The sequence below is a fragment of the Drosophila arizonae genome, chromosome 4 (assembly GCF_054131065.1).
Source record: "Drosophila arizonae isolate 15081-1271.41 chromosome 4, UAZ_ARI_1.0, whole genome shotgun sequence".
NCBI classification, from domain to species: Eukaryota; Metazoa; Arthropoda; class Insecta; order Diptera; family Drosophilidae; genus Drosophila; species Drosophila arizonae.
The window spans coordinates 24,985,832-25,001,816 of NC_142924.1; the positions used below are offsets into that span (position 1 = coordinate 24,985,832).

Below are 15,985 nucleotides of genomic sequence, written 5' to 3' on the forward strand. Positions count from 1 at the left end.
CAAACAATGATTTGCTTTCTGTTTGCCTTCCGTTTGGCACAAATTTGAGAAGTTCGTGAAAAAGCTGAGCGCTTCAAGTGCATTAAATCTCTCACGTTGGCTACAGCTGCATAGCTGCTGCCACGCCCCCCTTGTATATGGAATGATTCCTGCTCCCGATTCCCGCTCGATTCTGGCTCGTGCGGAGGGGCGAGGTGGGGCGTGTGTTGCTTGATGTTTGCCTGCTGCACTTAATGTAATTAATTTTAATTAAAATCCAACATAATGAGGCGCTCCGAACTGCCGCGAAAACAGAAAAAATTGCCACCGTAATGAGCAAGTCGCCTGGACAGAATCTTTTTTTCGTTCCATAGATATTCGCGCCTGGAGATGCAAGCAAAAAAAGAAAGAAGAAGAAGAGTGCAGCATGCTTTTTAGCGCGGCTGTCCATGGATTAAGCGCAAATAGAAAGCACAGACGAACCACAGCCACACATACATGCACAGTAGCTGGCAGTGAGTGTGTGTGTGTGTGAGTGTATGCGTGTGTGTGTGAAAGTGTGTTTCCGTGTTTGTTTAGCTGCTGGCCCGTAAATTTACGTTACAACTAGGATGAAGCGTTTGGTAAACATTTTAAAGTTGGCATTTAAATTATGTTGCCGATGTGGCCGCTGCTCAGATGCTGCGCAGGAGTCGGGGCCAGTCGAAGGGAAAGATGCTGAAAGGGCACATAATGCGTGTGTGTGTGTGGGTGTGGAATATAGAAAGTGTGTATTTCAATTTCAAGTGCAACAAACAAGAGGCTTTCACATTGATAGGAATTGAAACATTCTCTGCTGATAAATATTTGAATTGAGAGCTGATTTTCTATCAGAAGGTATAGAGGCAGCATCTACATAGTACATATTTATTATGGATTTATGGAGATATAAAGCTGTGTAAGTTGTTGTTACATCTCTTAAGTAATCCTCTATTCATATTCGACATTCATAAAACTGTTGATAGGATCTAAAATTATCATTAACCTTTTGCATTATAAGCTGATAGCTCATTATAATTTGGACACATTTATGATTCGTTAAAGTATCTTAAATGCGACAGATGCCAACAATTTGATATACATACAATACATCTATTGATTATATGGTAACTCCAGATCGCCAGAGCTTATCTTATACTTATTAATTCTAAATTATGAAGACAAATTTAAAAATTTTGTATCATCCGTTTTTAATGGAACTCGGAATCTCATTAAGACGACAAAGCTTGTGACGGTTCTTGGAATCGCATATAATATCAGATGTTATATAGAAATGATTCTCAGCATTATCACATGCCGTTTTACTTCTGGGCAGGACAAAGCGCAACAAATCCTTTTCACTTTTCACACAATTTACGGCAGGGCAAACTGATTACGACTGCACGAGCAGAACACATGACAGACAGACAATAGACCATGCTTACATGTGTGCACACTCACACTCGCACACCCCCCAACACACACCTTTACAAATCACATCACATAAGCTGCGTTGGCTGCCCTGGCAAGCCTTCGCACGCCCCCTTTCCATGCAGGAGTATTGACAATGCGCGCTACACACAAGAGTCCTGGCAGGAGGCGCTTGCTCTTTGGCTGCACTCGCTGCCTCCGCTGGCTGCGCTGCCTTTTAGCCGGCAGCTGTGTTGCACTTTTTGTGCCGCCATTTGCGCTATAAACAAATAAAGTGTTCCTGCAGCTCAGGTTCGCTTCTTTTTTGTGTTTGTGGGCCTTCTGCTCAGACGTTGCATTTGTGTGCCTCTGCCTCGCCCCACCCCCGATTCACGCGCTGCTGCACAAAGTAAAGTCGGCATTTGTCTGGATCCCTTTCGCCCCGCCACCAACTATACCACAAATGCGATAGCTCTCGACCCGTCCAGGAATAGAAAAATGCAGCACGTATTTGTGCAAATTTAAACAGCGCACAGCTCACAGACAATTTAATATGGAGTTGGGCCAACACTTGTCCCTAACTTGAGCCGGCGGGATCGAAGCGCTAATCACCGAGCTGAGCCAGCAGCAGCCAGCAGCCAGCACCCAGCGGCTAAGCAAATAAGCAGCCAAAACCTTAGAGCAAACAAACTCAAAGCCAAACGCTGATTATGCCAATAAGGATAATGCTGCCAATGCGATTTTGCCAAATGTCAACAGAAACACACACAATTTTCCAAAAGCTGAGCATCATTTTTGCAGCACTCACGCCCACGCAGACAGAGAGAGAGAGAGAGAAAGAGGAAGAGAGGCAGCAGGACTGTGAAACTCCAACACAGACTTCGCCTAATCACATGCAAAACGTCGGACCGGAACGAGTGCGGGTGGGCGGGGGGTGCGGGTGGGAAACACCAAACGTCAGCTGAAACTGACAGTGGCGCAGTGTCAACCGGCTGCAGTTTTTGCGGCGCTCGACAAAAGTCAAGAGCCTGGAGGACAAGGGCAGCTCTGTGGCGGTGGCAGCATAACATTAATTAAGTTTGTAACGACAAATGCCAACACGACAGAGACGTAAACACACACACAGACACACGCAGATACACGCACACACACACACATATTGGCATACTTACACATAAATCAGGCAAAACGCATACAAATGCGCAGCGAGAGCTCAAAGGATGTTTTGGAGCATGACAAGTGGTGACAAAGGGGCGGCAGGTGGGGAAAGTGGGGCAAGTGGGCGAGGGAAATGGCAACGCTGGCTGCTTGAATGCCATGACAACGTTAATTTTATAAACTCTGAGCATTTGGGATCTCAAATTCTGCCAGCTTCTGCGTGAAAACGAGGCTCAAACTCTCTGGCCCTGTTGCCTTTGCTTGCGAGCTATGAAGTTGGCCAACTACTGCGGAGTCATTAGCTACCAACTTAATGTCCTTAATATTCGGGAATGACTAAAGGCGTCTGCATACAAGTTTGATTGAAGCCATAGTCCTTTTGCATGTATTTAGTATTTATATATATATTTATATACAATATATTATAGGCCTTAAGTTACCAATGGAAGGGCCTTTAACTTTTAATTAACTACACTCTAATCTGGTAGCACCATGAGCGCCACTCTCTATACATATGTTATAAGTTGAATGAACACCGAGCTATGAGGAGCCTGTTTTATCGCAAATATTATGGATTTGTTCAATATATTTTAAGGCATGAGCCGTCCTTACCATAAGTCTAGCATATATTTACACGCCAGTATCCTGTCACCTAACCTTTGCTTCCTTTGCTTCTTTTGCGCAGCCCAGAAGTTTTTATACCCTGTTTTAGAGTGTACTTCGCAGACAAAGGAGAGGTCAAAATATTCTGGTAGATTTTGAGATTTAGACCTATATAAGCACTGCACCATCGAGACATGACTTTTGAAGGTGGGGCTCATTTGTCAACAACATATTTTTCATATTTTATTACTTAAATTATTGCTATACTTTTTTCACTCCAGTAAATATTTCTTAGTATAAATTTCTATCTTGAATTCGCTTGTATTTTTTGCGTTTGACTTAAATTATAAATCTAATCAAAATTTCATTCACTTTTACGTATATCAATAATATTTAGTATTTCACATATTGTTTTCTACAAACACAATTATCTAGAATTACCAACAAAATCACACTATATGAGCTCTCTTCAAAACTACTTGACCTCATGTTCAGGGCTTGCCTCAATTTAATGAAAATGTTGCATGCTGTAATTAAGAAAGCTAACGCCGGTAAAACTTGAATTTGTTTACACGACGCAGCTCAGTCCTTCGCTCACTTGCAACTTGATGCGGGCCTCGCTTTGGCTACGGCTGAAAGATAAATACGTGAATGCAGAGGAGTTTTTGCGGAAGTAGCAAAAGAGTCGCAATACCATTAAGATACACCATAGATTAATATCTGTTAATACAGTTAAATTATACAATATGTGCTTTCAATTTATCTTTGCAGAGCTTGGCTTAAGCGGAACTCAGCTTCTCTTTATGCGCACAGAACAGCCTTGAAATCATGAGCTATCAGAAGGGTAAGTAGCAAATGATCAACCTTTCTGCATATGACATCTACAATAATAGGGGGAGGGGCTCTGGGCTGCTCGAATGCCGAATCATACAAATCAACTGCCATTTGGCAAAGCCCATCGAAGCAAACATCGAATGCATAGCGAATCAAAAATTAGTTTGCCCCAAACAATTTATAAAAGTCTGCCACATTTGCTATCCATTTATATGGCATGCTCGGTTTATCTTTCGTTTTCGTTTTCGACTACGTTTTCCTTTTCTTTCTGTGCGCTGTGTGTTGTCTGCAATACAATTTACAGTAAATCAAGTAGAAATGAAATTTACGCGGGTCATTCTCGAACAATTTGCTAGCGCATTAGCCAACAAAAGATAAAAATGCGATGAAGCATTCAGGCAAGACTTGCCAGCAGACACGATGTAGCACGACTTGCACCGTTGTCGGCTTCGATATCTGTCGATGGGGCCGTTCGGAGTGGACTCCGGGCTTATAGAGTACTACACAGTAATGGACCGATTGACAGCGGAGCAATCGCTGTTTGGGGCATTCTCTTGCCTCATATGAACTTTGGCCTAATGAGCTTGCATGAATCTGCGATTCGTCGATGCGCTCCATTGAGCTGGCAGCGCTTGTTAGGGCTTTAGGCTGCTGCCAACTAGTTTCGAATATAACTGCCGTCACACGAATCCAAAATGGCGGACCCAGTGGCTTACAGCGCGGCTTTCGCTGCGCCGCGGCGTTCAATTAACTTGTGCGACAATCCAATCAAAAGTGTATTAAAGGCCCGTTTACAGCCGTTTACAGCCGGAACAACGTGGCCATTTGGGTGGGCGCTTGTCGATAACAGCAATTACATAAATGTTTTTATGGCCATGCAGTGTGCGAGGGCGTGGCGGGGGAGTGGCGACGTCCCCCGTGAACTGCCTACAGCAACGACAATGCGCTTTAATGGCATCGCCAGCTGCAGCTGCTGCAGTCAAGGCGATTTTTATGGCCACCATTGCGAGAGGTTTAGCAATTAAAGCTGAAGCTGGAATTAATAAGTATACGAGGTGTTAGCCGACGATATTCTTTGACTTGACATAAAATAGTGGGGAAGAAAAAAAATAAGCAAAAAAGAATTCGATTATAAATTACGGAGTGTATACTGTGTATTATATATGACCTGATTGAATATAAACAGATTGATCGATAATAAACAAAGAAAGTAAGAATCGTTAATCAGCATGTTGTGGAACAGTTGTCTATCGATCACTGAGTATGTACTGTGGATTATAGATGATAATAATTGAGCTAGAATTAGATTAGGGTAATAACAAAAAATCGATGTTACTTACATTAGCATTTACTTTAATCGGGCTACAGATTGGGCTACTCAATTGCCAGCCCAGGACAATGCAATAAGTTGTGAAAGCCTCCTTCGAGTCGAATTCCACTCTAAATAATGCCTAAATATAAATTAAGACGCATAGAAAAACAATCATTACAGTTAGTGGGCGCATTGGCCAATTTCGATTAGAGAAACAAAAGTAAAACTAACTTTTACTTACCCATTCATAATGTGAAGGGATGGCGGGGTAGAGTGGAAGTGGAAGTGGGAGTGGGAGTGGACTGATATGTGAAAGGTCTAGGCAGAAGACGCACGTATGAGATTTCTTATTTACGATAGAGAGACACACAAAAAATATCAAAATGGCAAAAACAAGAAAAGAAATTGCACACAAATACCTCACTCCCGCAGCACTATCAGCCGCCCCAGCCGCACTTGGGAGCTAGTCAAGCAGAAAAAGGGCAACGGGGACACAAAACCAGCGACAGTAAAAAGGCCAAATATTGAATTGTGCGTAATTTACGATAAAAAGGGGAAAATTGGAAAAGTTTCTGCGCCTCCATTCCCTTCCGTACCGTTCCGTACCGCCCCGCGTCGGTTGTGAGGGGCCCCCTCGAGCATCTTTTGTTGTTCGCTTATTTATGTAGTTCGTGTCGAGAGGGCAACGCACGTGTGGACCAGGGGCGGGAGGAACTGCAGAGTTTTTGCTGCAAAAGAAAATATAAATTGTGATTGCCTGAATTTAGGAGCACATAGGCATAGCCTGTCTGTGTGTGTGTGTGTGTGAGTCTGTTTCCCTAACCAATTGAGACATTCTTATTAAATATTGCAAGTATCCGAATGAATAAAATGGGTGCGTAAGCCGTAAGCCGTTGCCAAGGAGTTTTACATGTGAGGCATTAGCACAGATATTCCATAAACGAGCATAAATGCTTGGCTAGGGAATTCGATAATTCGATTATAGGTCCCAAAGGCTGTTGGAATCCGAGAAACAGTGATGTGCGCTTAAGGTGATTAATTTGCAGGTAGTCAAGGAGAGGATTATGTTTGTTATGCCATCAATTCGAGTTAGATAAGAATTTGACTATTTATTTAATACAAATAAAGAAAATATTATTTTATATTCGTTTTAAAATTAATTAGAAGTCACTTATAAATTAAAAGTATTACAACCAAACATTAAAATATAAAAATAATTTAAAATTGGGACGTGCGAGTATGTATTGTATTAAATTAATATTTAATTGTTTGTATAAATAATTATGTAATAATTGATTAATTAATTTTATTAAGATTATATTTAATACATTTATATTAAATGAATACAAAATTTGTAAATATTTGTATAAGAATTTATATACTTATATTTTAATGAATATTTTATTTTATGATGCTTAGATGTTTTTAATTATTATTATTATTATTATTATTATTTATTTATTTATTTATTTATTTTTTTTTTTTTTTTTTTTTTTTTTTGATAAATTGAATATAAACCATTATTTTCGGATAAGTCAAGATTTGGAAACGCTCAAGTCTAGCTCTAGCTCTAAAGCCTCTTTAGCATGTACTTTTCCCTGGGCATTGCGATCTTCGCTATATTATTTAAGTTTGGATACTTGCAAAGGAGCAGCTTAAAGCAAATCAAGAGTGAATATCGGAAATCAACTCTGTGAACATATATAAACCTAATTGCGTAAATTGTCGCTTACAAAAAATATATTTGCGAGTTTATTAAGGGCCAAAAATATGCGTTTGTCTTAATAGACTAATGGGGTCTACTACTTTTTCTGCCATCATTTTTCATTATGGCTATAAAATATAAACTGATATTAAATTTTTTCTTTTCGATTTGGTATGGTTTGATTTAAAACTTTCAGATACCCTGTTTGCAGCTCTGCCCGATTATTAAATATTTAATAGTACTTAAAATTTAATACTACTATTTCAAGTTCCTCAGATGAAGTTGAGCCAATTGAATATTACATAGCTAACTGTGCTATGTAGGCACAGCTACTCCCCTCTACAATCTCTTGTTACATACACATTTACAACTCAAGCAATGCTCTTTTTTACCCATTTCAAATGGGCATAGGGTATAAAGAGCATGTATTAAAATGGTTGTTTCTGCTGCATACAAAATCAGTGTGTGACAACGACCTCAACACGTCGCCTGTTGGTAGCCCTATGCCTTGTCTGGCCACACTCAAACAAATGCCATGGGCCGCGGCAGCTGCATCCACACACCCACACACACACACACACACACACAGACGAGTGCGTGTGAGTGTGTGTGTGTGTGCCCAATTGTATGCAACGGCTTTTGTGTCAAATTTTTATGCCATGCATAGCACGCAAACGTGTGCGAAAACGTAGACCCAAAACTACAGACACTCTGCAGCAACAGCAGCAACAACAACAGCAGCAACAACAACAACAGGCTGCGTAGTAAATTGAAAGACCGAAGACAGAAGTGGTAGACATGCTCGGTAGAGGCAGAGGGGGCAGAGCACAGTAGAGTCGATGGAGGAGCACAGTGATTCAATTAAATCAGTCCAATTGAAGCAACTGACAAAATGTCTGTGCGTGTGTGTGAGTGTGAGTGTGTGTGTGTGTGTTTGGGTTTGGGTGTGTGTACGGAATATTTAAGCTGGCTGAGGCTGAGGTCCTGCAGCAGGACATTGACTGCCGTAGTCGGTGCAGTCGGTGTTTAAATTTCAGCTTAAAGTCCGACTCACTCGTTAGCAACAACAACTACAACAACAACAACAACTTCATTGTCAGGGCACCGGCTCGGGCCAAATGTTGCTCCGAAAAAGTTGTCGCTTGTCGCATTTTATACAAATAACTGCACATTATGTTTGCGCAACACTTGCGCAACATTTTTTAATGTCTCGACACTTTTTGCCACATGTTGAAATCAACGAACCGGCCAACAACAGCAACAACAACAGCAACAACAACAACACGTCCCATCGGCTGTGACTTCTGTCGGCTATCGTATTAATATCTCAATTTATAGCAATTTATAAAAATATGAAACACGCCGATAGGCTTCAAAAACGTTGAACGTTGAAGGGGGGCGCCAACAAACGTCAGAATGATGCAAATAACATTTAAAAGCATACATATACACACATACATATATATTTAAATATTTTTTATTTTTTTCCACTGTTTGGCCATCGCCAGTTGGAGCTAACGAAGGCAATGGAGCCGCCACTGGGGACTCTGAGCGGAATCATTTTAGCGCAGTTGTTCGCTTTAAGCGAGGGGGCTTTAAGCGAAGCTGTTGCACAATAGATTTTAGATATATGAAATGCATGAGAGTAGAGAACGGTCTTTAACGAGAACGGCCAAATAGATTTGTAGTAAATTTACAAATTCTGACAATGTGTTCACACATCAAGTTTGCCAGTTATTCGTTTTCATTGTGTAATTTCAATCACTCGGTTCCACTGTGCACTGCCTTCTGCTGGTGGAGGCGAAACTTTTTAGCAACGAGCATTTTCTGTGTGAAAATCACTCAAAATTGTGTTTAACTAAGCGTAAAAATTATAAGCAAATTAATTTGCAAAATCACAACAACAATAGTTAGTTGGGCGGTTCCAGCAAAACTTTTGTGAAACAATCAGCCGAGCAGCCCCGACACTCCGGCTAGTTCCGTTGGGATTCATTCTACGTCCTTGCCTCGGCCTGCCCAAGCAACTGACGCGGCGGCGTCTGCAAAGCCAGCCAAACGAAACGGAACGGCAACAGCCAGCAGCAGCAGGAGCAGGAGCAGGAGCAGGAGTAGCAGCAGCAGAAGCGAGGAGAGAAGTGGCCTGAAAATATCCGACAATTTATCTGCATAAAAGCGCAGTGTGCAACTTTGATGTAGCCCTCACTGGATTGATGGGCGGGCCAAACTTTGCTGGCAATTAGTAAAAATTTAAGGGCTGACCTCGTGATTTATAAGGTCCTCCCATGTTAAAGTACACACGCTGATGTAAACGATGCGGCGCATTTATAGATAAAGTATAATACTCTTAAGTTAAACGGAGGAATACACATTTCAAGAAAATGAAGAATATAACCTTTGGAATTGATACTTATTAACGGAAAATTCGACACTTAAAGGTACATATGGGACTGCAAGCTAAAGCCTAAAACTGTTCTTCTTAAAGGGCTTTGTCAACAGAGGTACGGCTTATTTTAAATGAATATGTCTCTGAATCGTATAAACTATAATTGAAGATATAAGCATACCGGTTACTTGCATTAATCTTGTTCTCAAGGAAGTTACTTTCATATCATTGTAAATTTTAGTCATTTAGGATGTTTCAAACTATCTGGTCGAAATGAAATCCAAATTTAAACAGTAAAGATTCATTTAAAAAAATTAAATTAAATGATTAGATCAAAATGACTTACGATCTAGTCAACTGAAGTTGTGGATTGAAAAATCGCTGTATTTAACAGATTTATAAATTATATTTCAATTGAGTAATAACTTATATGAGTAAAGCCTAAAAACCAAATATGCCTTATCAGAGCAGATTCTGTTGCTAAATAAAAGCTAAATAAAAGCTAAAAGTCAAACAGACTTGAAGCAAGTTTTCTACAGGAAGTTTTCTGGTTTCAGCTTCGAAGAGTGGTGTGTGACTCTTAGTAACTATTGCTGTTCTATATTATTGAATCAAGGCTGTAAGAGCTAAATATTGATTTGTAGCAGTCCGAGACGTGACTTGTAAAAGTTTAAGTTATAAGAAATTTTCAAGTATGATTTGTTAGTTCTATTTCTCAAGTACCAATCCATTAGAATACTTTGATAGGCTTTGTTAAATTAATTAAATACGTTTCGGAAACTTTCCAGCAAAGCGTTGAACATATCGCTTAAGCAAAAGTTCAAAGTGGATGTTAGAGCTATTTGAAGCTAAATACCTAAATTGTTTTAGTATGTTTAATACAATAATAGCAGCCGACGCAATAGAGAGTATTCCATGTGTAAAAGCGTCATATGCTCGACACATAGTAGTGTAAACTACGTATACGTACATACATTTCTGAGCACGGACACATTCCAAATATGATCATCTACTTATACGTGGACTAACCTGCCATAAGGATCGCAGCTTAATCACTTTTATTCTTAGCTCCGCCGTGAATGCCTCATGTACAATGCAATGCCTAAACCTAATTTGTATACTACACTATTTATATACACATACACACTCTCTCGTTCTGTCCCTGCCTTTATATATAAGAATCTTATGTATTTAGGTAAAGCTCAACTTTCTTTTATAGTGGAAAACTCGCTAAATATTTACAGATGTTATTTCCATGTCAACTTACATACTCTCGGCCGATTCGAGTCATAAGTCAGAGTTAAAGACCTGTCGCTCTGCACACACTTGCCCCTCGCATAGTTTTTCTCTATGATAGATAGGAATAGCTTTTGCCTTGTGCTTTATATAGACGTAATTGATCGCCAGCCCTATCACTCCCCCAGCCAATGACAAGCACAATTAAAACTTAGGAACAATCAAATTGCGAGTAGGAAAATAAATAAGCCCTCACTTTCGAGGCGCCCGAGGACTGCCCACAAATCATTGCCATCATTAATTTGCATGCGCAACAAAAGGCGTGGAAAGTCACAGCCTGTTGAAAAGGGGCCGGTGGCAACAGAAAGATGGAGGGCAATCAAGTCCCCCGAAAGTTCTGGGAAACGGTTTAATTGTTATGTTGGGAAAATGGCTGTACAAAAATAGCTTAACAAAAATTGCCCGCTTTTTGGAATGTTGTTTTTCAATTTTCGGAAAATAAACACGCAATCAGAGAACTTAAAGCAGTTCCTTGGGCGCGTCGCACATGTGGGAGAACGCGAGCCAAAATAGTCAATTATTTGGTGAGATTTCTAGCGCCGGCGGCCAGGCGGCCGGGTGGCATACAATTTCGAATTTATGCCTCGACTTGGCGGCAAAAACGGGGGCGGGGCGAGCAAACCCCATTTGAATTTATAAATTGTTGCCAAGCCGGAATATTGACAAGCCGGGGAGCGTGTGTCCTGATGGGGCGGGCCACATTGTCTGCGCTTAATTATGGGCCCAAGTAAATGCCTTTCATTTGGGTTATGTGGTCCAGTGGACTTTTGGACTTTTAATGAGCTATTGACACAGCTCGCAGCAGGTGAGGGGAGGTGGAGGTGGAAGTGGAAAGCGGGGGAGGGAAAGGATCAGAAGGAGATATGGCAGATAGCAGGGAGTAAACAACTGAAAGATTCGCAGGTGCTGCAACAATGAAAGTACAATCTCAACACATTTTGAGGCTCTACAGGGTGGGTGGGGGTGGTGGCGCTTTGACTGCCCAATAATTAAGCCCAATTAATGGCCGTCAGCCAAGCGAGCAGTCAACTGCACATCAAAGCTGTTGCATTGCAACGGAAATCGGACCGACAGCCGATAAGATCAGAGACTACGGACTCTGTCAATCGGTAACAGCTTCATTTGTCTTTGTTAAGTCCTGGGACGCGCTCGTTCTCGAAGCCCACTCGCGTCTGTCGGGTCTGTCGGGTAGTCGAGTCAGAGCAAATAAAACCACATGCTGTGTGGTGCTTATCTTGACAGCAAACATTTACAAAAATGCGCAGGGGGTGAGCGAGGCGAAACACGTCTTTATCGCAGCCAAACACAACAATTTCCAATTTTGCCATTGGCTTGCTCGCCTTGCCTCCGCCCCTGCCGCTGCCCTTGCCCTTGCCCTGCCCTCAAGGCGCATCTTTCTTTTTAAATACTCCAGAGGTAGATTAATCATTGGGCTGGCTCGAGCTCTGCTGCCATCTAATAAGCTACCTGCCTCTGGAGCAACTTCTCCCAAATCCAATTATAATTGCGCTTATCAAAAATAAGTTTTCGATACTCTGGCTCCCCTTCTGGAGTTTGGAGTTCGGGAGTCGGCGCAGCCCTTGCTGTCTCCACTTTGACACCGTCGCTGCCAATTTCGCCAATATGGCAATTTAATCCCCACAATCAGTTTAAGGCATCGCCATTTATCTCGGGCGAGAGCTCCTAATGTGTGCGTGTGTGTTTGTGTGCGTGTGTGTTTGTGCTTGTGCACCTGGGTGGTGGTGGTGCTGCCGCGGTGGCTCAGTGCTTTGTGCAGGATTTGGCTCCATCGCTGTCAATTAACTCAAGTTTAATTGAAGGTGAAATTGTGGAAGAGAAAAGTTGATGTGGTCATGCAGCTCAGAGTGAAAGGCGGGGATATCAAGGATACGCATCGCCTCTGATAGATGAAAGCACGCTGCGGCATAGGCTAGCTGCAGCTTGTTGCATTTAAATCCGAAAACTTCCAACCCCAAGTCTAATTGGACGTGCTATTGGACTACACTAGTGTGCCGGGAGCGGTTGAATGGAAAGGCCTAGGTTTAATTATACTTGAAATATACATCCGGACTTTCGCCCAGCCATAGATTGTAAAATAAATTGGGGGACTTCACTTTTCATTTCGTTTCGTTTCGGGCGCATAATAAATTTCTCTTAAAATTCATTTCATTAAACAATTTCCATGAGCTTGCGACATGGACACAAAAGCTGAGGGCCAGCCACGGAAATCTTTTGTTTATGCGCCTGTGCTCCGGTCCCGGTTTTCCCGGCCCTCGTCTTCCACTTCCCACCACCCGGCACCCGCCTCCCGCACCCTTGTTTCTCTGCTCCACCAAATTAAGCAAGCTGACAATTTTCTCTCTAAACTGTATAACAACTTAATGAGCCTGCATAACTCTGGCCCAGCGTTGAGTACAAAGTCTGTCAGCCATTCTTTAGGGGAGGCGCGGACGGGGAGTGGGCCGGAGGTCTGATAAAAAAAGCTCGTAAACTTGGCCCGAAGGCATTGCTGACTACGAGGATGCGTCGCAACAGTAAAAGTCATTATTCAGTGTACTAGAAGCTGGCTGCCGGCCCCGCCGACTCCTGCGCGGCCCAGAAAGCCCTGCGTGTAAAAAATAATCAACTTTCCCAGGCAACTGTCACACGTTGTTCCAGCCTGGTGGCAAGTTTCGCGCAAACTTTCGTGCTCGGCGCGGAGACAACTTCCGTTTCAGGCAGGAGCAGGAGCCGGAGCAGGAGCACTTGCCTCGCGGCCATATTCGCTCGCATATGGCCACGTCCTGGCCATGTAGCGACTATAGACTCGGCCATGCTCCCTTACAAATGACGCATTAATGAAGTGATTTCGCCCGCGTCCTGGGGATTGAATTTTTGGATTTCCTTCTTTCTGTCCCACTGTCTCGCTGTCCCACTGTTCCACAGTCCCACTGTCCCACTCCGGCGCTCATTAACTTCCGTTTGAGGGCGCCCACTAAGCCAACTCCCACACTCGCCGCTCAACACCCACTCCTAAGCCTGCGAGCTGTTTGTTGCTTTATGCAAATGCTATTCTTGTTGTTATTGCCGCTGCTGCCGCTGCTGCTGCTGCTGCTGTTGCTGCGACGGCGGCGGATCCTGCTGTCGTTTCTGTTATTTTTGGTTTTATAGCAAAACACGCAAAGTAAACAAACTCCGCCCGTCGCGCCCCGCCTCCTCCTTGGCGGACGCGAGTTTGCCAGCTCCCCGCCATGTTTGTACATATTTTAATTACGCGTTTCTGATTGGAGTAACATTTGAACATTTGACGCCGGCGAGGCAGAGCGCGTGGAACGCGTGCAACGCGTTGACAATTGCGCCCAGCTGTCGTCTGAGGCCCGCAATTTTTGGTTGGCCGAAATTGACATTTGAAAAGGAGTTCGAAAGGGACTTTTCTTAAGCACACATTAATTATTACGAGAGTCCGAAGAGTGTTTTTCTCATCATATTTTTTCAACTCAAACATGACGTCTTAGTTAATTGAAGCCCAGATTGGATACGCGGATACTCGGATGCTCGAGGACACGTGTGGCCCAGAAATTAGCATTGATTGGGGACAAGTATGTAGCATATGACTGTGGAGGCAGTAAACAACTTAATAAATAAATTTCTGGGCCCCATAAAAAGAGAGCAGAACTCTCGATAAATCCACGCAAGCTGAAAAGAAACGGAGAAAAACAAACCTGGAGGAAAAAGTGATACAGTTCCGTTGCCAAATTCATATTTTCTGGCAGCTGCGAAATGCGAATCAGCATTGGCAACATGTTGACTTGACAGGCGGAGAGTGAAATTTCCAAGCAATTGACACCCTTTTGCAATCTGGCGAAAGGCACTTCAAGCTGAAGTCAACCCTCGATGGGTTTATGGCTTATAAGGGCAATTTCAATAAATTTGAGGCCGCCCGCTCTACCGCTCTACCACTCCGCCCGCAACAATAACTGACTGTATGTATATAAGAATTTTTGCATAGCTCCAAATCAGATTATATTTTCGTTTACTCGCTTGAACAGGGTTAGGGTGGGTTTCAGGAGCTGCCCTGGGCAGCACTGCTGCAATCAATAAATCGATGTGAAAAGTCATTAACATAAATTACGGCAACAGACAATTAACAATCGACCTCCAATCATCATCAACAATTGGCATAATCCACTCAGCGTCGCTGCGAAAATTGCCTCGTTTTAAATTGCAAATAAATTTTGATGGCATTAAATATTATAAAGCGCATACATAAGCCCCGACGCAGGCCGTAAAGGTATCAGCGCTGTTAATTGTGCGCTTAATTAAATTTTCATGCAGGTGTAATAAATGATTTTCGCCTCCGATGTCTAATTAGATTTCCGTTTTTACGACCCTCACGCACCGCCCCCTCTCGCATTGTCGCTGACCGTTGACTGACATCGCTCGCCATTGTGTCAAGTGCCTAAGGCCGCAATTATGTTCGCACTGCTGAACAATTCGACGACTGAATAACTGAATTACCGAAAAGCTGCATAGCTGGAGAGCTGAAGAGCTGAAGAGCAGGATAGCTGATGAGCGCAGAGAAGTTTAATGTGGTGCATGCACAGTTTGTAAATCACTTTAAATGTCTGTCAATCACTTTAAATTTAAAACCTTCGACCTTTCTCCTAATCCCAATTGTGCAGCTTTCCCGGCACTGGAAGCCCAGATCCGCTTTTCTGCTGTCCCCCTTGACTAGGCTTCGCGCCTTCAGTAGCAGCAGGAGGACACTTGCCAGATGCAGGTGCAGGAAGCGGCGCCGGGCCATCCTTGGGGGCAGGTCCGGCAACAGCGCCAGGCTTAGCGTCCTTGGGAGCAGCCTTGGCAGCAGCTTCGGCAGCCTTGGCCGCAGCGAGTTCCTTCTTCTTCTGCTCAATCACGTCAATGGGCGGCCCCATCTGACGCCGCGGATCCCTCAGATAATACTGATTGCCGAAGAGCCGAGTGGGAGGTCCCTCGGGAATCGTGGGAGGAGTCTGGCTACGCGCACTGACTGTATCCGCGTAGCGGTTGTTGGTCACGTGCTTGCGACCCAGAAGAAAGTCGCGAACGAGCTTCAGGAATGGCGAGATTTCCCGGTGATTGGGTGCCATTTGTCAAATCAAAAGTTTTTGCGGAACGTAAAAAACCTAAGACTAGAATATTATCACAATATAAAATATGTTTTTTTCTGAGATTTCTATACGAGTTTTTGATTCTAACCGAGCTGTCGAAAATGAGCGCCTACTCTGCGGATTACTGATGCTCCAAATACAGTGTTCCACTTGAGGAG

The 15,985-nt window shown here is 43.0% G+C and overlaps 2 protein-coding genes across 2 annotated transcripts in view; one reads left to right on the plus strand and one right to left on the minus strand.

The window, feature by feature from the left end:
- LOC108614622 (uncharacterized) overlaps positions 1–15,985 on the plus strand; it is a 63,735-nt gene that overhangs the window by 16,288 nt on the left and 31,462 nt on the right. Inside the window, exon 2 of the mRNA XM_018008825.2 lies at positions 3,940–4,012. Within this exon, the coding sequence (XP_017864314.2) occupies positions 3,997–4,012 (16 nt within the window). The 5' untranslated portion in view covers positions 3,940–3,996. The remainder of the gene's footprint in view (positions 1–3,939; positions 4,013–15,985) is intronic.
- On the minus strand, positions 15,244–15,951 carry ND-B14.5AL (NADH dehydrogenase (ubiquinone) B14.5 A subunit-like). Its single transcript, XM_018008824.2, has one exon. The coding sequence runs from the start codon at positions 15,804–15,806 to the stop codon at positions 15,342–15,344; it is 465 nt and encodes a 154-aa protein (XP_017864313.1). The 5' UTR covers positions 15,807–15,951; the 3' UTR covers positions 15,244–15,341.

Excerpts from the sequence above, each read along its gene's own strand:
- ND-B14.5AL (XM_018008824.2), bottom strand. The coding sequence starts at position 15,806 with ATGGCACCCAATCACCGGGAAATCTCGCCATTCCTGAAGCTCGTTCGC.